At 35.3% G+C, this 23,906-nt stretch overlaps 3 protein-coding genes across 10 annotated transcripts in view; 1 reads left to right on the forward strand and 2 right to left on the reverse strand.

The window, feature by feature from the left end:
- The window catches only part of LOC101897001 (carbohydrate sulfotransferase 11), a 45,000-nt gene extending 43,453 nt beyond the window's left edge, over positions 1-1,547 (reverse strand). For 3 of the 6 annotated variants that reach the window (XM_011295514.3, XM_011295510.3, XM_059124436.1), the window contains exon 1: positions 1,251-1,541. The gene's annotated coding sequence lies outside the window, so the exon portion shown is untranslated. Of the gene's footprint in view, positions 1-1,250 lie in introns of all 6 variants that reach the window. The other 3 variants (XM_011295507.3, XM_011295515.3, XM_011295509.3) reach the window with 3 other exon arrangements.
- Positions 1,548-5,138: 3,591 nt separating this feature from the next.
- On the reverse strand, positions 5,139-8,064 carry LOC101897178 (adenine phosphoribosyltransferase). Its single transcript, XM_005186611.4, has 3 exons — positions 7,769-8,064; positions 7,470-7,707; positions 5,139-5,511 (listed from the first exon to the last, which is right to left on the reverse strand). The coding sequence occupies exons 1-3, from the start codon at positions 7,849-7,851 to the stop codon at positions 5,296-5,298; spliced, it is 537 nt and encodes a 178-aa protein (XP_005186668.1). The 5' UTR covers positions 7,852-8,064; the 3' UTR covers positions 5,139-5,295.
- Positions 8,065-16,076: 8,012 nt separating this feature from the next.
- LOC101897355 (LHFPL tetraspan subfamily member 3 protein) overlaps positions 16,077-23,906 on the forward strand; it is a 40,251-nt gene continuing 32,421 nt past the window's right edge. The window contains exons 1-2 of one of the 3 annotated variants that reach the window (XM_005186612.4): positions 16,112-16,163; positions 21,789-21,808. The gene's annotated coding sequence lies outside the window, so the exon portion shown is untranslated. Of the gene's footprint in view, positions 16,164-16,352; positions 16,524-21,788; positions 21,809-23,906 lie in introns of those variants that run through there. The other 2 variants (XM_020037891.2, XM_020037892.2) reach the window with 2 other exon arrangements.

A 23,906-nucleotide genomic window follows, 5' to 3' on the forward strand; every position in this document is an offset into this window, starting at 1 on the left:
CGTGGACCTAAATAGATAATTCTTTTCAGGGGGTGAAGAACTCAGAAACAACACCTTGAGTGGAATTTCCGACAATTCTATTGAAAATTGTGCCTAAAATAATCAAAATACCGAATTTTTTTAAAATTAGGAAAAATATTAGACAAATAAAAACAACTTGTTGAGTATATAATTTTGAATAATTCTGACAGGAAGCTGGCCAGTATCAGGACTGTATTTCTGTACTTTTACGAAGCTGTTCTACCTCCTTGTTTTACAATGGTAAAATCCAGTTCTCCATTTCCAATTTGTGTAATTTGACCACAACGCTATTTTTACTGGACTTTAAGGTATTCAAAATTTATAAAATAAATAAAGCTTCCAAATATTTTAACAGGTTTGTCCAAATGCAAAATTTGTCTTACACTTTCGAAATTAGGTTTTCCAAATATTAACTACCAGCATTTAAAAACGCAATGTACTATCATCATATTAAGACATTTTACTTGAAAGATCTCATATTTCATTCATGCTTTTAAAATGCATTTCCGGATACACCGGTAAAGTTCTGACGCACTGGTGCAAATCCCTATACAAAGGCTATGCTATAGGCTTTATTAATTTTTTAGTTCTTTTTAAATTGTACAACCAGGATTAAAAAAGGAACACTGTGTAACTGCAGGGTGGTTGTTTCGGAATGCCTAAAACTTCGCTGAGGGGGATGTATGTGTGTATGTATATTTGTGTTTGTCATAGAAATTGTCTCTTCTCTTTTGTACAATATTTTTTACAATTTTGTTGGTTTGCGGAAGTGAAACGGAGTCAATGTTTTGAACTTTAAGCCAAAAGAAGAAACACGAAGAAGAACAAGAATATAAACAAATACAACACAAAAGAGTAATGGTAAGTATCATTGGAACATACACATGTATGCATGTATGTGTAAGTTTGTATGTATTTTTTTCGGTGGAGTTGGTGTAACTGAAAGTAATGTAACAAAATTGTATAAGGCTGTGGTTATTGATTTTTCATTTTATATTTTTTTTCGCAGCACACCAATTTTCTAATACTTTCAAAGCAATTTATAATTAGCCATAACTTGACACATTGTTATAAATACATATATTTGACACATATTTTTGTCTGATGTTAATTTTAGTTTTTTTTTTTGCTTTTTGTTGTTCAACAACCATTTGTTTGCTTTTGTGGCCAGCACTTTTGTTTGCCAGAAAAACATAGGATTTTCACAGAATCGTGTAACCTTTCCCTACCAATTGGGTGGTTTGTGAGTGAAGCAGAACAACCTTCACATGTAATTTTGTCACATTTTTTCTATTTAATTTTCCATGTTTAATTTTTTGTTGTTGTTATTAGCTTTTCCTTAGCATATGTATTTTTTTTTTTGTATGATTTTATAACTTTTGTTTTTGTTAAATTATTTGTTGTTTCTTTCTTTTTTTTTGGTTTTTCACTGACTCGACCCGTTGTATTATTGTGCGTTTTCCTCAGCACCTGCCATGTGTTTGGCTTCACGTTTTCACTCGCAATGAATTGGGGGAAACATTTCACTTTAGTTCAGCAGAAACTTTGTGTCTCTTTCACAGCATGTTGTAGCATTAATACGTTTTCCCAACACATTTCAATTGGCTCTCTTTTGCGCTCTCGTGTATGCTATGTTTCTCTTGGCGCTCTAATGTTCTCTGTTTGGCCCCCCAATGCAACATCCACCCACCCCCAGTTAGGCAGCAAGTGTGTGTGTGCAAAAGAGTGGGGTTTCGTTTTGTTTGGCATTCACTCGACATACGAGTGCAGGCCATACAAACAACAACTCGAGTACTGTAGGTGTACGTGTGTGTGTGAGTGCGCGCATTTTTTGTGGTTATTGTTAGTGTTTTTGAAATAAGAAATAAATTTTTAGTGACAATTCCGTATTCTATGCACAATAGAATAGCAATGATTTCGTTGGAACAATGATGGGGTTGCCAATGTCACAGATAATTACTTTTTCTTTGAAAAAGAGAAGACGACTATTAAAAGATTAATAAAGGCGTTAGGTTCTGTCGAGCCGAACCATATTTACCCTTAATTGCGAAAAAAATATTAAAATTTTAGATGGTTATACAAAATATACCGTTTTTTGCCAAAGTTATATAATAATCAATTCTTGTTTTAACAAATAACCAAGACTTTACTCGGACAGGGCAGATCATTACAATATTTTAATACAAAGTTCCTGTGAAATTGCAATATCTTGAAAGAACGAACACCTCCAGATATAGGTAAAAAGTAATTATGGGTCTATCTGCTTACTTTTCCTGCAGAAATTTTCCAGATAAAGGTTGTCTTATTTTAATTTGCAAAAAAACTCTTGAAAAGTAAACAGACGGAGTCCCTGATAAATCTTTAAAGAATTCCGCTGATTGCAAAAATATTGTATTTTATTAAAAGTAACAAATACAAAAAACATTAAGTTCGGCCGTGTCGTGTTCCACTTTAAACTACAAATAACTGTAAGACCGTTTGGATAATGGTGTTAAACTTTTCAAAAAACCATAAAATCAAATCTTCTTAAATACCAAATTTGGAACAATTTCTTGGGTAAATGTGACTAGGATTATTAAAATACCTAACATCGGTGGGTATTGTTATATGTGCGCTATAAGAAAACGAGGACCTAATGTTCTGCCACCAAATCTAGAACCCAGTATGAACTAAAAATACCAATTTTTAGACACATCCGTGGGAAGGAGATACCATTATTTGGGGGGGCTATACGAAACCGTGGACCTATACATCCTATGTTCCGCCACAGCAGTTAGAACCCATTATGAACTACAAATACCAATTTTTGAACAGATCTTTGAAAAAAAGTGGCGAAAATCATCAAAATACCGAATATAGGGACGTAGCGTTATATGGGGGCTACACAAGAACGTGGACCTATACATACAGGGTTGCCCATATTCGACGAAACTTTGGGCCCTTTGGGCCCATTCCAATCGACGAGGCTTGTCCGCAGGCAACATTCTTTGCGTCAATTGAATTTTATACGGGAACAAATGCAAATCAATGCGAATAATCCGTTGTAAAGTGGACCGAGCCATGCCCAACTGCTGAGAACGGCGTTTTTGGGATGTTCTTGGGGACCTCTCAACACTGGCTCGCACGGCAGCGATATTCTCGGCCGATCGCCTTGATCGACTTTTATATGGCCTCTTCGGATTAGAAGAGCCTTACCAGTCGAAAATTGTTCGTATAAACGCTTAATGGTGTTCTTAGTAGACGCACTTCTTACATTTTTTAATGTTTTAAAAGCACGTTGAGTTTTCACAATTGACTTCTTCTGTTGAATGTAAATTTCAACTATTTCCGAGCGTTCGCGTGGCGTGTATTGGTTCATGGTAAAAATCTGCTTGGACTGACGCTTCAAACGCGGTATGTCATTAAGCGGTATGTCATTAAGCCATAACTTTTGACATCTCTGTCAAAAGTTATGGCTTTGCCAGATGGGTCCGTCGAATATGGGCAACCCTGAACAATGTTTCGCCACCGGAGCTAGAACCCATTTCGAACTTCAAATAAAAATTTTTAGACAAATTGGTGAAAAAATTTTGCGAAAATCATCAAAATATCGGCTATAGGGAGGTACCGTCTTATGGGGAGAGTTTTATTTATTTTTTCTTTTTGCTTAAAATGTGACTTTTTTTTATTAAAAAGTTGGTCAATTTAATTTTTTCTACCCACCTTCAGGAAAATTGAATTAAATTAATAAGAGAAACCCAATTTTCTCCTGAGTTTTTTTCAGTAAAAAATGGTAATTTCGGCCGTCGGTATGGCAGTTAGACACCACTTTAAATACAAAAGTTCAGACAATTCCGTTGAAAAAATTGTTGAAAACAATCATGCAAATATAGGTTGGTGCTTTTAAATGGGATACATACCACAATGTGGCTCTATATTAACACGTGACAACCTTTCAATATCAAATTCCATATAATTCCATTGAAAAATGTTGCGAAAATCGTCAAAATGCTTAAATGAGGGAGTACTGTTATGTGGGGGCTATACAAAAAGTTCGGCCTATATAACCCATCATCAAACTTGATCTAAGTTCAGACCTCAAGGGCATGTGTACCAAATTTCAGCACTCTATCTCAATCCCTTCGGATAATAGGGTGATTACAAGAGACGGACGGACGGACGGACGGACGGACGGAAATGGCTAAATCGGATTAGAATGACAAACTTAATATACCCTCCATGTTAAGGTGGAGGATATAGAAAAGTGTTAAGCACACAATGACTGAAACAGAGCAATCTCAGATCGAATATATCATAATCTACTAATATTTCATTAAAGTGTCAATTTGGTTAGAATATGGTGTTTGAGGAAAAATTATGCGGTTTTTCTGATGCGTGGTTACATGATACAGCAAGCTTTTAGTAGAACTGTTAGATTGTGACCATGACAACGGTATCGAAAACAAAACTGGTAGTATTCATCAGTGACGTAGGCTTTCCGGGTTCTCGGAATAAGAAGCAAAATTTCTAGACCAACAAGGCACGAAAAATGTATGGACTTATTGCAAAATCCCATGCATCTATAGTGAGAAGTTACAATTTCAGGCCACATGTTATTCTCTAGGCTTTTGGAGTGAAGGTAGAAGTAGAGCATTGCAAAAGTAACCAATGCATCCAGAAAAATCATAGTGACCGAACTGAGAATCGTAAGGTAACTGTGAATAGTGATCGCTATCGTTAGATGATATCCTGATTTTTTGACCAAAATGCAAGAGCTTGACTTGCAGGCACTCGTAAGAACGGCTTAATTGAGAGGCGAGTTCGGTAAAATTTTCTTTCACCTTCAGGACCGATCAATTGACCGCCAAGATCGTGTGATTTAAAGCCCTTAGGCTATTTTGGGGGACTGTGTTACAGCTCATGCCTATACAGATGTGAAGCATTTACTCAAGAGATACGGGCTGAAATGTTGGAAAGAGTATGCCAAAATTGGATTAAGCTTAAGATTTTGCAAGCAATAAACTTCAAATATTAAGATATATGGACAGTACTACCAATTCACATAAAACCTTCAACTCTCCTATAGCTCTTCAAATAACCCTATACAATGCCAAATAAGAAATTCGAATTTTTTATCAAAAATAAAATTTACTTTTTATTTAAAAAAATAAACTTTTCAAAAACTTATTTCTGATAAAAGTTGTGTTAGTAATTATTTAATAGTAAATGCTTTGTTTCAGGTAACTTCTATTGCTTTTTAGTGCCATATGTGTCTTTGATCGTTGATCTGCGATTTTAGTATTTTAATAAGGAATGAATATCGGCATCCAATTTTTTACGACCATCGAGGAATGCAAGTTCCATAACAACCAAACATTGAACAACTTCACCGCCAGCCTTGCGTACCAGTTCGATGGCAGCACTAAGTGAACCACCAGTGGCCAATAGATCATCAATAATGAGAACCTTTTGTCCGGGCTTTATTGCAGTTTTTTGCATTTCAAAGATGTCCTGTAAAGAAAGTATGATATTAGAAAATGCCATAAGAGATATAATTACAAAAAATCTTTTATTTTACTTATGATAAATTTAAATAAGAATTCGCCATATAAATATTTTAATCTGCATATATGAACAAAATATATATAAGTATTGAGCATCACTTGTTTTTGTCATATGAAATATATTTTGAAAATCACTAATATGTTTTAATTTCTTTGAATTAAATTATTTTTTTTTTTGCATTCTCTAAAGGTAAAAAACCATCTTTGGGCTCAATAATCCAAATAAAAATCACAAAAGATAAGTCAAAAGTAGATCATATTGGCTTTAGAGCAGTTTTAATTTGGTTTCAGAGGGAATTAATATATTGGAGGCATGTCCAATTCTAAATCGATTTTCACTAAATAAAAATGTTATAGTGCATCATATTAGGATTATATTAAAAAATATATATCGCAGCCGAGATCCACCAAATGGAAATGTACGTCCCGAAATTCACTCCATTTTAGGCTGATATTAGCCATTATTTGCACAATAAACCTAAAATCGGATTGGGGATATGTATGGGAGCTATATCCAAATCTTATCCGATCTTGATAAAATTTGGCAAAGGTATTTCCGAGCTCTATAAGATATAGGTTACCAAGTATCATTGTTGTTGAATGCCTATTACGAATGTGAGGGACTTAAACGCGGTGTGGTGCACAATTAACCCGAAATCGGTTGAAGATATATATGGGAACTAAGTCCAAAGCAATACCGATCTTAATACAATTTGGCAAAGGTATTTCTGGGCTGTATCTGATATCTGGTACCAAATATCATTGTTGTCGAATGCATATTACGAATGTCAGGGACTTAAACGCTAAATCGGATGAAACCTATAGATGGGAGCTACAGCAATATCTGAACCGATTTTCACCGAATTCGATGTAATTACTTCTAGACTGAATTCGGTCGGATTTGCCAAAATTCAGGTCATTTGGACTGATATCGGCCATGTGGTGCACAATTAACCCGAAATTGGTTGAAGATATATATGGGAGCTATATCCAAATATGAACCGACCTAGATACAATTAGGCAGAGGCATTTCTGGTCTGTATCTTATATCTGGTACCAAATATCATTGTTGTCGAATGCATATTACGAATGTCAGGGATTTAAAGACCAAATCGGCCAAATGCGACTTGCATTTTGTTCACAAAAATATATGGACAGACGGAAGGACTGACATGCACAAATCGACTCATAAAGTGATTCTATGATTCTCAAAAGTAACTATGGGTCTATCTCGCTTCTTTCTCCATGTTACAGACAAATGCACAAAGACAATACCCTTACCACTATGTGGGGTGTAGGGTATAATAAGAATATGTGTCTTAATGTCAATCTCGTACCGTTCATTTCACTTTGAGTATTTAATATTTCCGGTCTCCACCAAATTCTGTATTATTCTTGTGTAGACATCTAAACTTATATTACATACAATAACAAAATTACAATTGATATTTGAAGAGCGGTTCGTGGGCTAAACAGAAGTCATATCAGACAATGATTCGAAATTCTGTAATATGACGAAGGGCAAACAACTTCGGGATGTGACTTTTGAATCATGCATAGCTAAATGTTTTTCTATAAAAATCTCACTCTCCATCAAAATATTTATATTAATATATATTTATATAATATATATTTATATTAATATATTATTATATATTAATATATATTTGCCATTACCCATACAAATCGTTTTAATGAATTTTAAAAATATAATCTTGGGCGTTAAAAATTTGATAAATTGCATAGATGTATATTGAAGAAAAGTTAATTTTAAAGACGAAAACCAATTCAATGTATTACCCAAAACAGCCCCGCTTTCGAACCTCAATAAAGTGATCATTAATTAACTTTCCCAGATACAATTCCCTAAGACACATCTATCAATACTCCTTGACCTTTACTTACTGAACCATACTCCAATGTATATTCCACTGATACACATTCGCCAGGCAACTTGCCCTTTTTGCGTATCGGTGCACAACCGACTCCCAGTTCAGCGGCAAGCATTAAATTGAATAGAAAACCACGAGATTCCAAGCCCACAATTAGGTCAATATCTGGATTGGTTTTACGCACGTGTTCCAGCAAAACATCTTTCAGATACTGGCATGCTGTGGCATCAGTCAAAGCACCAAAAATGTCTCTAGAATATATTAAAGTTCCTTTAATATGTGGTACATACATATATGAATGCCATAACTCACCGGAAAAGTATGCCCTTTTTAGGAAAGTCTGGATAAACGCCAATATGTTTATTAATATATTCCAACTTTTGTTCGCTATTCATTTTGGTTATCTTTGATTGGGAGCCGTGTTTAATGACATAAAAGATGCTGCCTCTCTGAAGGGTCGTTGTCTTGTCAATGACTGCTGTTGCCTCTATTTGCTGATAATTTCAATGTCCAGTCCAAAACGATGGCGGTATCATTGACAATTTTCTTACATCTGTTATCAATAAACTCTACACCAACAACAAATCAACATCAAAATCATTTTGATAAGACAATACACGAACAGCTGACAATGACAACTGAAGGCATGGATGGGAGTATTGCATTGTCAACATTTGGTGGCGATTTGTTTGCCAAACATTAATAATGTTTACACAGTAGACAGGCAGATGTAAAACTTTTGATACCAAACTTTATAATGGAACATCTATTGATATCGCAAAAATTTTTAACAAGGGAAGTGGCGTATTGTTACTTGTTAAGGGTTATCGATAATAAAACAACCACAGGGAAACGTTCAGTATCGATCTATCTATTTATGCTTTTTGTATTATCGATAACATTTAACGCGTGACACAGGTTAACGGGAGTGTTTTGGTTAGATCTTAACAGTTTTTATACCCTACAACACTATGTGTTGGGGGTATTATAAGTTTGATTGGGCCAAAAATTATGTAACACCTCGAAATATTGGTTTCCCACATAGGAAAGTATATATGGATCTTCCTAGCTCGCCGAGCTGAGTCGATCTAGCTATGTATGTCCGTCCGTCCGTCTGTCCGTCTGTCCATGTTAATTTGTAATCACTCTACAGGTCGCAATTATGGCCCGATCTTCACGAAATTTAGAATGGAGGTGGGGTTAAGGTCAGAATAGAACCCTATTTCTTTTGGAGATGATCGCATAATATTTAGGGGTCGAAATGGACCAAAAACTGAAAAATTTCTTGATTTTGCAGTTGCTCTACAGGTCGCAATTATGGACCAATCGACGCGGCATGGCATGGGGCTAGAGCTTCGGGCTGGGCAGAAGCCTTCCATTTTTGATGGTCATCGGGTAATATTTAGTGGGTGAAAAAGACTATACATTTGTGTTAAATAAAAGTCAAAATTTCTATGAAACCACGAATATTTTTAGTCCCGGCGAAATCATAAATAGACGAACAGGTCAATTCTGACCGTTACGTAGATACCGATAGTAAATATATCGGATATATATAGCGAAATATATACAATGTGTATATACAAAGGAAAGGAATGTTAGATGGAATGCTTATATCTCAAGAATGGCTGGACCGATTTTGACAAATTTTGCCAATTCAGAACGCGCTCTTGACATAAAAGTATAAAATCTAAAAAAATCGCATAAAAATAAGTCAAAAATTATGTTAATATAGATTTTGTAGTATTTTGTGACATTTTTTTTATTTTTTTCATATTTTTTATCGCATGCGATTTTTTCATTTTGACTTATAATATTAAGGTATACATTTTGTAATATTTTTCCACCTTACGACACAGGTTTGGGATATTATATACAGATTGCAATTATCGTCCGATCCTCACGAAAAGGGTAGGGTTGGGCTCAGAAGGGCTAAGCCTATTGTTTTCAGAGATGTCCGCAATATATTTAGGGGTTGAAATGGACCAACAACTAAAATGTTCCTTATTTTGCAGCCGTTATAAAGGTCACAAATAGAAACGAATGGACACGAAATCTCGCATGAAGTTAGAGTTTAGGACAGCGGGAAGAATGAACCACTACTTTTGTCTGACTACTTTTGCTGATTTCGTTAACGAATATAGCCAAATATCCTAGACAAGCAAATTATATAGATGAGTCTAAATTTAGAAATACAGAGGGACCTCTTGCTTTTGGAGATGATCGCACAATATTCAAAAACAGGAAAAATTTCCTGATCACACAATTGAAGCCAATTGACACGCCTGAGAAAAAAGTTAGGGACAGGGAAGAAGTCTAGCATTATGTATGGCCATTGGATTATATTTAGCTGTAAAATGGACCACTACAACCAACAGCACGACGAAGTTCGTAAATATTGCTTAAATGTCCCTGGTCAAAATGCTAGTAATATCTGGGCAGTGCTCCGTAACATAATTTCAAAAGCGAAATCTTCCAAAATGGATTTGGACATAAGAGGGCTTCTAACATATTGTAGTGTTGTAGGGTATCACATGGTCGGCCCCGCACGACTATAGCCTTTGCTTACTTGTTTTTTTTTAAGATTTCTATCTATAGCTAGCAATTATGTACTCGTTGAAATGAAATGGTAGGATTATAATTAAATCTTTAACGGATTTTAATTAATGTTTACATACCCTCCACCATACATAGTTTGGAGGGTATATTAAGTTCGTCATTCCGTTTGTAACTCATCAAAATAATAACTTTAGACCTAATAAAGTGTATATATTCTTGATCAGCGTAAAATTCTGAGACGATTTAGCGAAGTACATCCGTCCGTTTGTTGTAATCGTGCTAGAGTCAAAACAAATATATTTAGAGAGCTAAAATTTTGCACAGATGAGTCTTTTGTCTGTTGGCAGTACGAGGCAAGTTCGAAAATGGGCTACATCGGTCTACGATATCGGATAGTCCCCAAATAACGGAGGATTTTATACATATTTTTCAATGGAATTGCCTAAAAATCCACACAAGGAGTTCCTAGTAAGAGAATTGTCTATATAGGTCTACGATATCGAATATCATTCATATAACGGTATCCCCGATGCTCGGTATTTTGATGATTTTAGCCACATTTTTCAATGAAATTGTCTCAAAATCCCCACAAGGATTTCTTTTTTAGTACTTTACCCCCCTGGAAGAGAATAGGTCAATCATACCCTATAGACACCCCCCGCACATAAGATATTTGTATGATTTTTGTAGCCCTCTTTCAACGGGTTTTCTTTTGAGCGGTATTCTTCGAAGTATTTTTTTTAACTTTTCAAGTTCCTTCAAAATGGTGGAGGGTATTAAAAGTTCGACCAGGCCTAACTTAGCTGCTTTTTTACTTGTTCGATATCATAAAAGTATCGTAGTAAAAAGTTTTTCATTCTTGCAATTATGGAACAAAAAAAATCATACAAATCATGGCTCAACCAGAAACGTTGTTTAGCTTCAAAGAAACTATAAAAAAATCAGCTCTGTACCAGAGTCGTATTGTCGAAAATACGCATTTATGTTGAAATAAAACCTACAACAACTTCGAATTGTTTTTTTACTGTTCCAAACAATACACACATATACACGGTGAGATAAAAAAACTGCAACAAAGTCAAACGACATAATTTTTTAATAAGTTTTTTAAAATTATATTAAATGAAAGCAAAAATTGTCGTAAATAGCATCAAATTTTAGAATAAGCAGTTTTTTCATCTCACCCTGTCTGTGCGCTATAGGAAAACGTGGACCTAAATTTTCAATATTCTGCCGCCGGAGCTAGAACCAATTATGAAGTACAAATTCCAATTTTTAGACAAATTCATGAAAATCATCGAAATACTGAATATCCGGAGGTATCATTAAATGGGGGCTATACAAAAACGTGCACCTATACATACAATGTTTCGCCACTGGATCTGGAATCCATTATGAACTGCAAATACCAATTTTTAGTCAAATCTGTGGAAAAATGTGGAAATAATAATCAAAATACCGAATATCGGGAGGTAGCGTTATATGGCGGCTATACCAAAACGTGGGCCGATGTATCTCATTTTCAGTACCAACCATCCTAGACACAATACAAATTGTTCTGCCAACTTTTGAAGCTCTACGTCAAATAATGTGGGCTGTATCGTGATTTCAACAGGCAGATAGCCGGATATACTTAAATCGACTCAGATTTTTATACTGATTATAAATATACACACTTTATGGGGTCTACGACGAATATTTAGGGTTGTTACAAACGGAATGACAAAGTTAATATACCCTCATTTTCAAGATGGAGGGTATAAAAATGTGACATAGAATTGGATTACCAGAAACAAAGTTGGAATTTAAGGAACTATGTTCTCAGATCGTTTCACGTCAAATATTATGTTGTTATACGTATAAAATATAATTTATCTATATCTATATAACAGATGATTCATCGGATATCAATATTTCATTCTGTCCCAATATCAAAGGGTAGACTGTGAGTAAATATTTACCTACCCATTGATAAATTGGGTCAATAGTTAAGCCCAAGTTCTTGATTATATATCATAAATTATAAAGTCATGATGAGATATCGAAATTATGTAAATTAGCATAAACAAAATCCAAAACATAAAAACTTTCTAACAACACACACACACACACTCTGACATCGCTCTCATACACACATTTGTTAGATACAAAATCGAAATTTTATTTCCATTATTCAATTCCGTAATACATGAAAGAATTCGTTCTCACACACGTACTGCGGTGAGGTAAATTAGATATGACATAAAATTGTGGTTTAAATCGGGTTATGGCTGGCAAAAAAAAAATAAAATTAAAAAATTACTTAACAATTTAATAACCTGAGATCGAACAGTTCAATTGATGAAGTTAAATGGCAGTAACACACACACAAAAATAAAACTAACGGCCAACGGAGAACAGCAAAGGTTATGCTTCTACTCCAATTTGGTCATTTCGCTGTGGTTAATGTGCTTATGGTTGTTTGTTTGTGTGTCATAAATCGGTTAATTTGTCTTCAAGAACACGACACCACCACCACATAATGATCATGAATTGAAGTTGACTGACTGTCAGACAGACAGACAGACAGATTGGCCAAATGCTCTTAGCCATCATTCCAATGTGAGCTAAGATCATAAGAATCCACACAAAACAAACGAACATTGAAAAGACATTAGCCAAGACAGGTGCTAAACGGCCAAGAAGAACAATTTACCGCTCAAGAAATGTAGAGAGAATAGAAAAAAGGTGATGTGATGCTAGTTGAGAGTTTCATAGATAAAAAATGAGAGACTTGTTTATATGAATTTTGGGTGAGAGAAGTATTTTGGGAGAATAATAAAAGTTTACTCCCATTAACGAAGTTAATAACAAAATGAGGGAAATTTAGATATTTTTGAAATTTAATTTTTATACCATCCACCATACATAGTATGGAGGGTATATTAAGTTCCGTTTGTAACTCATCGAAATAATCATTTTAGACCCAACAAAGTATGTATATTCTAGATCAGCGTAAAATTCTAAGACGATTTAGCCCTGTCCGTCCGTCTGTCCGTCGGTTGTAATCGCGCTACAGTCTAAACGAATTAAGATAGGAAGCTAAAATTTTGCACAGATTCCTCTTTTGTATTTTGATGATTTTAGCCACATTTTTCAACGGAATTGTCTGATAATCCACACAAGGACTTCCTTGTGGGTACTTTATCCCGTGGAAGATAATTATTTATATAGGTCCACGATATCGTATAGCCCCCATATAACGGTACCCCCCGATATTTGGTATTATGATGATTTTACCCACATTTTTCAAACGAATTGTCTGAAAAGCCACACAAGGAGTATCTTGTGGGTACTTTATACCTCGGAATAGAATTATCTATATAGGTCCACGATATCGTATAGCCCCCATATAACGGTACCCCCCGATATTCGGTATTTTGATGATTTTAGCCACATTTTCAACGGAATTTTCTGTTAATCCACACAAGGAATTCTTTGTGAGCACTTTACCCCCTGACAGAGAATTCTCTATATAGGTTAACGATATCGTATATCCCCCATATAACGGTACCCCCGATATTCGGTATTTTGATGATTTTAGCCATATTTTCCTATGGTATTGTCTGAAAATCCACACAAGGAGTTATTTGTGAGCACTTTAACCCTTGAAAGGTAATTGTCTGTATAGGTCCACAATATCGTATATCCCCCCATATATCGGCACCTTCCAATGTTTGATATTTGAAATATTTTAACAGAATTTTAATGGATTTTATTTTTTGAAAAGTTTCTAATTCGTTCGAAATGGTGGAGGGTATTCAAAGTTCGGCCCGGCCGAACTTACTGCTTTTTTACTTGTTTAGATTTACAATTTCACGATTGAGCTCTATATTAACCCTGCAGAAAACGTCAATGGTGAATAACTACTGGATTACTTTTGACTCTTTTCCTATAGACACTCACTAGTGATATTGGAGACATTGGAACCTGTGGGTCAGTAGTCCATGACGGGTCATATGGAGACATTGCAACCAGTTGAAGAGGGGCCATAGTAGTTTAGACATTGGTAGTTTAGAGTTTATTCGTTACTTTTTAATCCGCATTTGAGAAACGATTTAGTAAATTTCATAATTAGTTGAATTGTATTGTGAAGTTGCTTCAAGAGAAGAATTGTAAATTTATTTCAATTCATATTCAATTGTATCCCCAGCCTTGAGTTATGGCTATTCAAACTGTTGACCCTTTATGGGAAAGGCTGCGAAGCAGTTGTCCAATATTGACCAATTCGTATCTGACCTAAGACTGAAAAAAATTTACAACGTGTCAGATTTGGACTATACTTTATATGAGATATGTGCAAATTTTTGGAAAATGTGGAAATATGCGTGAGGTAACAGATATAGCGGACCAAAACATTCCATTTTCATACCTCATCTAATACAGATAAAAATATTGGTATGTGCACAATTTAATTTCGCATTTTATGAGCTTCATAGGTACTCAAAATTTTGACCATTTGTGGGGGAGTTACCAGAAGGAGTGGTCCGATATATCCCAATTTCACACCAGACCTTGACTTAATTAAAATGTTGTGATGTGTGAAATATGAATAGAACCTGATGCTTATTTCTGATTTTATAATCGTTTTGGTAATTCAAAACTTTGACCCTTTGTGGGGACGGTACCAGAAGGAATGGCCCGATCTCTACTATTTTTATAACAGATCTTGTGTTGATGAAAATATTGAGATGTACCAAGTCTGAATGATATCGGATGTTAATTTTGTGTTTTATGAGCTTCATGGATATTCAAACGTTTGACCGTTTGTGGGGGAGGTACCAGAAAGATTGGAGCGATATATTCCATCTTCACACCAGACCTTGGGTTAATAAAAATATTGTGATGTGTGTAATTTGAAGGCAATCGGATACTTACATCTCATTTTGTAAGAGTTGTAATTATTCAAAATTTTCACCCTTTGTGGGGGAGGTGCTTGATGGAGTGCTCCGATATTGTCCATTTTCGCACCTGACCTAGAACTGACGCAAATATTAGGATTTGCAAATTTGGAGCAAAGTCGGATTATCCTTTCTCTCACTGTGCAGTAAATTATTTTTTACATTTTGTGTGAGAGGTACCAGAAGGAGCAGATAGATATTGCCCATCTCCGAACACGATCTAAGTTTGACAATAATATTACGATGTACAAAGTTTGGATCAAATGGGATACTCCCTTCTATAGTTATCGTGCGCAACAGCCAGCCAGACAGATCGACTGTAAAAGATCGGCAAATATTGAAAAATGAGCTCGGGGTAAAGTGAAATTCCAAAAAGTACAAGAGCTTACACCGCAGCGGAAAGAAAATAGACTCAAAAGAGCTAAGGAGTTGCTTCGCTTAGTCGAAAGTGGTGAAATGCCGAATTTGATTGTCTCCGATGAGCAAACATTCGTTGTCCAGCAGTTTGTAAACAAACAAAATGTTTCGTGTTTGCTTGCCAAAGAGGTCAGCTGAAGATCCGCACCTTCGGTTGGCCAGCAAACTCAAGCGTCAGCCATGGTGATGGTGTGGGCCGCAATAACAGCCGATGGTCGCTCTCCGCTCGTATAAATCGACCGTGGCAGCAGAATACATGCCGAATATTATCGCGAAAATATTCTGGAGGGAAACATTCGGGTATCGTGTGACGCTTTCGTTGGCCGTTTGAGGGTCATAATTCGTGCCAAAGGATTTGTTCTAAAATTTGATGCTATTTCCGACATTTTTTGCTATTATTTAATAAAATTTAAAAAAAAATTGTTAAAATTATGGCGTCTGACTTTGTTGCATTTTTTTTATTTCACCCTGTATACCCTCTGTAGCCATATGGCTGAGGGTATAATAATGCGCGAAATTCTCGAATTACAATTGAAATATTTGCCAATAACAACTAGACATGTTGCCAAATTTTTCAATCATCCAATTTTCAACCAGTACCGTCCTCATATGCCTTACCGAAATTGTTATATAACCCTCGTATACAAGATTAATTTTCACCTGAATCCTCTCAATTACTCTCACCTGTACTCTTCAGTACATCTCACTAACCAGGTGTGTGCTGTTCAACTTCAGCTCTAGTTTAAGACGAGACGGCTTAAGTAACGGACGTGGTATTCGCATGCGTTAAGGTAAACGAGTGGGAAAATAAACCAAAACAAAAAGAAACGGATATTGAAATATATTTTGGTTAGCTATTCATGAGACGAGAAAGAAGTGCTAATCAAATTCAAGAAAGAAAAAAAAACCAAACGAAAAAAAACCTGAATATTGAATATAGAATTTTGAAGATACAAATTGTTGCCTTTTTAACAAAATATTGTTGTGGTTTGTGAGAAAATAAAAATACAAAACAGGGTTTGGCCTGGAAATGAAAAAGAATAACAAAAGCCAACCAAAATTCAGATTTATCTAAAAAAAGGTGGTGCATACATAAATTGCTGGCCAAAAGGAAACCAGTAAAGAAATTCTAAAGGTCACTTGTATTAACGGTGAGCTAAGCGTGAGAAAGAAACGTTTAAAGCAATTTCCTCATTAATTATGAATGTGTCCCAAAAATCGGATGATCGTGAAATTTGTCTAGAGTTGTGTTTCTGCTCTTGTCTGTATGTGCTAAAATAGAAATTTATCTGCAAAACTAAAATTTGGTTTTTAAGAAATAGTCGAAAATGAAAGAAAAAAACGCAAATCGAGAAATGAAAACCAGTCTTTTATCTTGAGAAATAAAAAAGAAGCAAAAACAACAACGCAAGAAGAAAACATTAACGGCCATACAAGAAGATCAGCGCAGGGCTGCCCCTCTGTGTAACATCATCAACAATTTTAACCAGAAAGCAGCAGCAGCAACTGCACAGGGAGAGTAAGCGGCATCAGACACAACGCGAATCCGCAAAAACAAAAAACGAGAAAAAACAAACCCATCAACCTTCGCAGAATCTTACATCTTAACCAGTCTGAGTTTACGTTTTTTCGCGCTTTTGTAGTAAAACAACTCTTGGCAAAAAAAAAAAGAGAGTGGGGCCACAACAATGAAACAGAATCAGACTCTACTACCAACATCGACTGGGCTGCTAGCCACATACCAGAGTAGTAGTCTCAACTCCATTGCAAGGAGAGCCATGATATTGGTTGCACTTTTGCGTAAAGCTGTTTGTGAATGTTTGTGGACGACATGAGAATCGTGATCTAATAAAAAAACATGAATATACGGCTAGCACTCCGCATGGTCGCCGAGCTATTGAAATGTTTGTTGGTCGGTCAGTCGTCTATCTGAATACCACGAAAAAAATGGTATTTCATTGATTTCAAAAGTCTATTCATCGCCATTGAATGTCAATATTTATTCGAAACTTCGTTTATGCCGGCATCAATATAAATCTGGATCATTTAGGAAATGTCAATTTCACTCTCATAAAATGTGGCAGATATTAAACTTGATATTCTGTTCGACGAAGATCGGAAGACGAAGATTTTATAAAATTATGATAAGGTTCTCATCCTAATCTCATAATTTTGACAACTTTCAACTGAAGGAATTGTGATTTGATATTAAGGGTCTTTGAGAAAATAAATTTCAAGATTGGTCTATTTTCCAGTATACTCCGATATAATGGTACCTTCGGATTTTTATGCTTTTGAACACATTTTCCGACCAAATTAGTTCTCATTTAACATTTTGGGTGCTCAGGAGATATAACAGCTACCTTTAAGAGTCATTCCGTGTAGATCCATTGTATGGTATATCATCTGTAATGAATTTTCAGCTTCATTATACCCTCAGCTATATGGCTAGAGAGGGTATAAATCATTTGATACGGCCAAAACGTGCCTCATCGAAATATTGGTTTTAGACCCTCGGTCTCTTTGGACCAAGTCCGTTTCAGGACATCTGGGGTTGATGTAGCGATGTCCGTCTGTCTGGCTGGCTGGTGCGCACGATAATTCTCGATGGTAGTATCCGATTTGGCCCAAACTTGGTACATCGTAAATCTATTATCAAACTTCGATCGAGTTCGGAGATAGACAATATCGATCCACTGCTTCTGGTACCTCCCAAATAAAATTTCAAACCTTAAAATTTAATAACTGCACAGAAAGAGAAAGGATAATCCGATTTTAGTCCAACTTTGCAAATCCTAATATTTGCACAAGTGCTATGTCAGGTACCTCCCCCACAAAGTGTCAAAATGTTGAATAATTATAAAATGTGATGTAAGATTCCTATTGTCTTCAAATTATATAAATCACAATACTTTTATTTACCCAAGGTCTGGTGTGAAGATGGAATATACCGGTCCCCAAACCTCCCCAAATTTTGAATATCCATGAAGCTCATAAAACGCGAAATTAACATACGATTCCATTCAGACATGGCACATCTCAATATTTCTATCAACACAAGATCTGTTATAAATATGGTGGAGATCGGACCATTATTTGTCTTACCGCCCCCACAAAGAGTCAAAGTTTAGAATAACCAAAACGAATATAAAATCCGAAAAAGCATCCGTTCTCTTCAAATTACAAACATCTCAGTATTTTTATTAACACAAGATTAGCGGTCCACTCCCTCTGATACCAAGGGTCAACATTTTGAATCTTCATAAAGCTCCTATAACACGAAATTAATATTCGATTCCATTCAGTCTTGCCACATCTTAATATTTCTATCAACACAATATCTGTTATAAATATGGTAGAGATCGGACCATTCCTTCTGGTACCTCCCCCACAAATGCTAAAAGTTTTGAATAACCAAAACGATCATAAAATCCGAAATATGGATCCGGCTCTCTCCATATTTCACACATCCAATTATTTCTACTAACACAAGGTCTGGTGTGAGGATGGAATTTATCGGTTCACTCCTTCTGGTACCTTCCCCACAAAGGGTCAACATTTTGAATATTCATAAAGCTCATATAACGCGAAATTAACATCCGATTCCGTTCAGTCTTGGTACATCTCAATATTTTTATCAACACTAGATATGTTATACAGATGGTAGAGATCGGACCATTCCTTCTTGTATCTCCCCCACAAATGGTCAAAGTTTTTAATAACCAAGACGATCATAAAATCCGAAATAAGCATCCAGTTACCATTAAATTTCTGGTACCTCCCACACAAAGGGACAAAACTTTAAATATCTATAGATTTCATAAAACGCGAAATTAGCATCTTATTCCATGCAGACTTGGCACATCATAATATTTCCATCAACATAAGATCTGTTGTAAAGACAATGGAGATGCGATCATTTCTTCTGGAACCTCACCCACATAAGGTTCAAGATTTGAAAAACCAAACGCTCAAAAAAGCGAAATAAGCATCAAAATCTCTTCAAGCTTCACACATGTAATAAGTTTTGCTGACACAAGATCTGTTGTAAAGATAGTATATATCTACGAACCCCTTCTGGGGTGAGGCACCTCTCCCTCAAAAGGTCACAATTTTCAATACTTTTATCTGCCATAACTTTCGAAACAAGTCAGCGATTCTTCAAAACTTACTTAACTATCACATATCTCATATAAAGCAAAGGAAATAAACAATATAGTTCAATTCTGGCATTTCGCAATATTTATATCATATTTATTTAGGTCCGATACGAAATGGATAGAATTGGCCCATTCCCTCGGAACCAATTTCAGAGAGGGTCAACAATGTGAATAAACATAATACAAGTCAGTATATATTTAAATAATCGAACATTGGTTGATGTCGGCAAAACCGGCTGATATATTTTAACTTGTTTTATTTAATTTCATTAGGAGTTTCGCAGATTGTGGCAATCCAATTAAATTGAAAATTTATAAAAAAAATATTGTGAAAAAATTAAATATGCCAAGAAAACATTTGAAGAATATGCTCCTGTAAGGAAGCGACTAAACGTTAACTTCATGAGCAATTTCATGTCGATTGGTCTATAATTGTGAAGGAAAATCAGTTATTGGTCCACATTACCCTCTTAATATTTTGCGATCATCTCCAACAACAATAAGTTTATATTGTGACCCTACCCCAACTCCGTGCAAAATATCGTGAGAATCGAATCATAATTGCGACTAGTAGTGTGATAACAAATTAACAGGGATTTATAAGTAGTTACGACTTCCGAAAATTAGATAGGAAACCTATTATTTAGAAATGGGAGTCCAGCTGCATGTTTATTCAATATTCAACGATATATCCAAATGAGATTTCCATTAAACGATTTAAAATATTTTAGCAGTCCTAACCAGATGGAAAATTTTGGTTTGAGTGGAAGAAATATCTCTTCAGGGAAATTTGTCACTTTAGTGATTTTAAAAGAGTTTTCATTGAGAATGGTATAAAATCTTTAATTGGGACCATGGTACAGTGAAGAGAAGGTAGGCTAACTTTGAAAAAATTGCAAGTATAAGTAATGTCGGAATTGATATCAAAACAATTAACAATCAAACAACTTGTTGCATTTGTTTTGAATAAATAATTGAAAACCGCGAAAACTGAATGAAAGGTCAAAATTTCTTTTCAAAATCATGTTCTATATATCTCTAATATCTCTAATAGTTTATTTCGCTACAAAAACTGTAGATTCTGTCGATGCATACGATGAAATAAACATTTTGAAAACACCCGAATTTGAATATTTTTTTTGTTATTGAAAAGAAAACATATATATAAACAAATATAGTTGACAAAATAAACCAAGAAAATTTAAAAATTAAAATCTATGGTATGATAGCCCTACCTTGATTTTATTGTACCATGATTGGGAAAATTTTCATGTAGTTTAGTACAAATATTTACTGCACAATTTCATGTATCAGCTTTTTGACGTAACTGTTTGGAACAGTGTTATTTCCGTTCCAAATTTATATCGTAAAATTTAATAGCACCAACAAATTTTTTCAACTATTATTCTGCAGTTGTCCGCCATAAACTATAACACCGACCCAAACCTAATTTTGATTTTCATTTTCTAAATAACCTGACTCATTCGCAAACAAAATTTATGTGTCAGTCCTCAAGAGATGAAAAGAGAAAATTGAAAAGAAAGAAAACACCGAAAAAAAAACAACGAAACACAAAAGAATTCGCCATACATTGAAAAATAAAAAACCAATAAAGGAAGTGATCGAAAACAAACAAAAGTTAAGAAGAAAACACACAAAACCCAAAAAAAAGAAAGTTAAATTTCGATTTGTTGTTTTTGTTAATTTTTCGTAAACAAAGAAGAAAAAATCATAATTTTTGGAAACGAACGTGCGAACCAACAGCAATAGCGGACGACCTCAAAGATACAACATTCACATCTTCCCAGCATTGCTCACGTAGGTGCACACCACTCTCTGGCAAATGTATGGTGGAAGTTACACAGGTAAATTTCCCAAGTACACATCACTAAACGACGGCCGCAAACCATACCTTCCGTACGTCCGTCAAGAAGAGTCAATAACGCCGTAACTGCACACACACCGCATCATTCGGAGCAACAACAAGAATCCAACTGCAAGACTAGTTTTTTGTTGTGTGTTTTTTTTGTGGCCCCCTCAAACATTGCATCGATCGAACATCGAACGCAGCAGTTTTTGAATATTCTTCCACTTTTGTTCCTCTCCATCTTTCTTGCCAATTTGCCGTTTACCAACCATAGCATATTTTTGCTTACCAGTTGTTAATATTTTTGTTTTTTTTTCGGTGTTGTTTTTTTATCATCCACAATTTGTAAACCTCATCCAATTGTTGCCGTTGCATTGCCGCACTTACAGCACGGAAGGAAGAAAGAAAGGTAAGCATGTTTGTGTTTTTTTTTTGTTTACACATATGTTCTTATTCAATTCCTGTGCCAAGCCGGAAGTAAAATAACAAACATTCTCAAGATTCTTGTAAAGGAAGTTACCGTTGTTGTCCATTGTACACGATTCACATCAATTTACTGGCCGATATGAAATGTTCCAACAAAAAGTAAGAAGCATGTGGCTGTCAAATAACCCATTACAGAGTTATGTTGACAAGTTAACCTTTGCATTACCGATAGATTGAAAATAGGGTATTCCCAAAAATACTTACAAACAAGTAAGCAAAGGCTATAGTCGTGCTGGGCCGACTATGTTATACCCTACAACACTACAATATTTTAGAAGCCCCCTTATGTCCAAATCCATTTTGCAAGATTTCGCTGTTGAAATCAGGATTTTGACTAGGGACATTTATGCACTCCGTCGGGCTGTTAGTTGTTGTAGTCCATTTTACAGCTAAATATAATCCAATGCTCATTCAAAATGTTAGAATTCTTCTCTGTCCTTAACTCTCTTCACAGGCGTATCGATTGGCTTCAATTGTGTGATCGAAAAAACATTTCTGCTTTTGGTTAATTTGAACCCCAAATATTTTGCAATCATCTCCAAAAGCAAGAAGCCCCCCTGTATCTCCAAATTTAGACTCATCTATATGATTTGCTTGTCTACGATATTTGGCTATATCCGTCCACGAAATCAGCATAAAAAAGCCAGAAGTTCGCCTTTTGTGTATTTCGGACATCGTCTGTAAGTAACGCTGGTATTTTTTCACACACAGTGGTCCATTGTCCCCGCTGTTCTAAACTCTAACTTTATGCGAGATTTCGTGTCCTCTGGTTTCTATTTGTGACCTTTATAACGGCTGCAAAATCACATTTTTAGTTGTTGGTCCATTTCAACCCCTAAATATATTGCGGACATCTTTGAAAACAATAGGCCTAGCCCTTCTGAGCCCAATCCTACCCTTGTGAAAATTTTCATGAGGATCGGACGATATTTGCAATACTTATATAATATGCCCAACCTGTGTTGTAAGGTGAAAAAATATTACAAAATATTAAAAGTCAAATTGAAAAAATCGCATGCGATAAAAAATATGAAAAAATATAAAAAATGTTACAAAATACTACAAAATCTATATTAACATCATTATTGGCTTATTTTTCTGCTATTTTTTTTTAGATTTTATACTTCTATGTGAAGAGGGCATTCTGAATTGACAAAATTTGTCAAAATCGGTCCAGCCATTCTGGAGATATAAGCATTCTAACTAACATCCCTTTCCTTTGTATATATACATTGTATATATTTCAGTATATATAACCGATATATTTACTATCGCCATCTACGTAACGGTCAGAATTGACCTGTTCGTCTATTTGTGATTTCGCCGGGATTAAAAATATTCGCGGTTTAATGGAAAATTTGACTTTCATTTAACACAAATGTTGTGGGCTATTTCACCCACTAAATATTACCCGATAACCATCAAAATTGGAAGGCTTCTGCCCAGCCCGAAGCTCTAGCCCCATGCTAGCTTCCGCTTTGATTGGTCTATAATTGTGACCTGTAGAGCAACTGCAAAATCAGGAATTTTTTCAGTTTTTGGTCCATTTAACCCCTAAATATTATGCGATCATCTCCAAAAGAAATATGGTTCTATTCTGACCCTATCCCCACCACCATTATAAATTTCGTGAAGATCGGACCATAATTGCGACCTGTAGAGTGATTACAAATTAACAAAGACAGACGGACAGACGGACGGACGGACATACATGGCTAGATTGACTCAGCTCGGCGAGATAGGAAGATCCATATATACTTTCCTATGTGGGAAACCAATATTTCGAGGTGTTACATAATTGTTGGCCAAATCAAACTTATAATATTAGTCGATTTTGCCGACAGATGATACCCTCAGCCAATGTTCGATTGTTGACCCTCTATGGAGTAGGTTCCGAAATAAATGGGTCAATGTTTTCCATTTATAAGTTGTGAAGAATCTCTGAATTGTTTCGCAAGTTATGGGAGATGAAAGATTTGAAAATTGTGACCCTTTGTGGGTGAGGTACCAGAAGGGGTTCG

Source organism: Musca domestica, unplaced genomic scaffold, assembly GCF_030504385.1.
Source record: "Musca domestica strain aabys unplaced genomic scaffold, Musca_domestica.polishedcontigs.V.1.1 29, whole genome shotgun sequence".
NCBI classification, from domain to species: domain Eukaryota; kingdom Metazoa; phylum Arthropoda; class Insecta; order Diptera; family Muscidae; genus Musca; species Musca domestica.

Bases quoted from the DNA above. Each gene is read 5' to 3' on its own strand.
- LOC101897178 (XM_005186611.4), bottom strand. From the start codon at position 7,851: ATGAATAGCGAACAAAAGTTGGAATATATTAATAAACATATTGGCGTT. The intron at 7,708-7,768 runs GTGAGTTATGGC...AATATATTCTAG, and splicing joins AAAAAGGGCATACTTTTCCG to AGACATTTTTGGTGCTTTGA. The intron at 5,512-7,469 runs GTAAGTAAAGGT...CTTTCTTTACAG, and splicing joins ATACATTGGAGTATGGTTCA to GACATCTTTGAAATGCAAAA.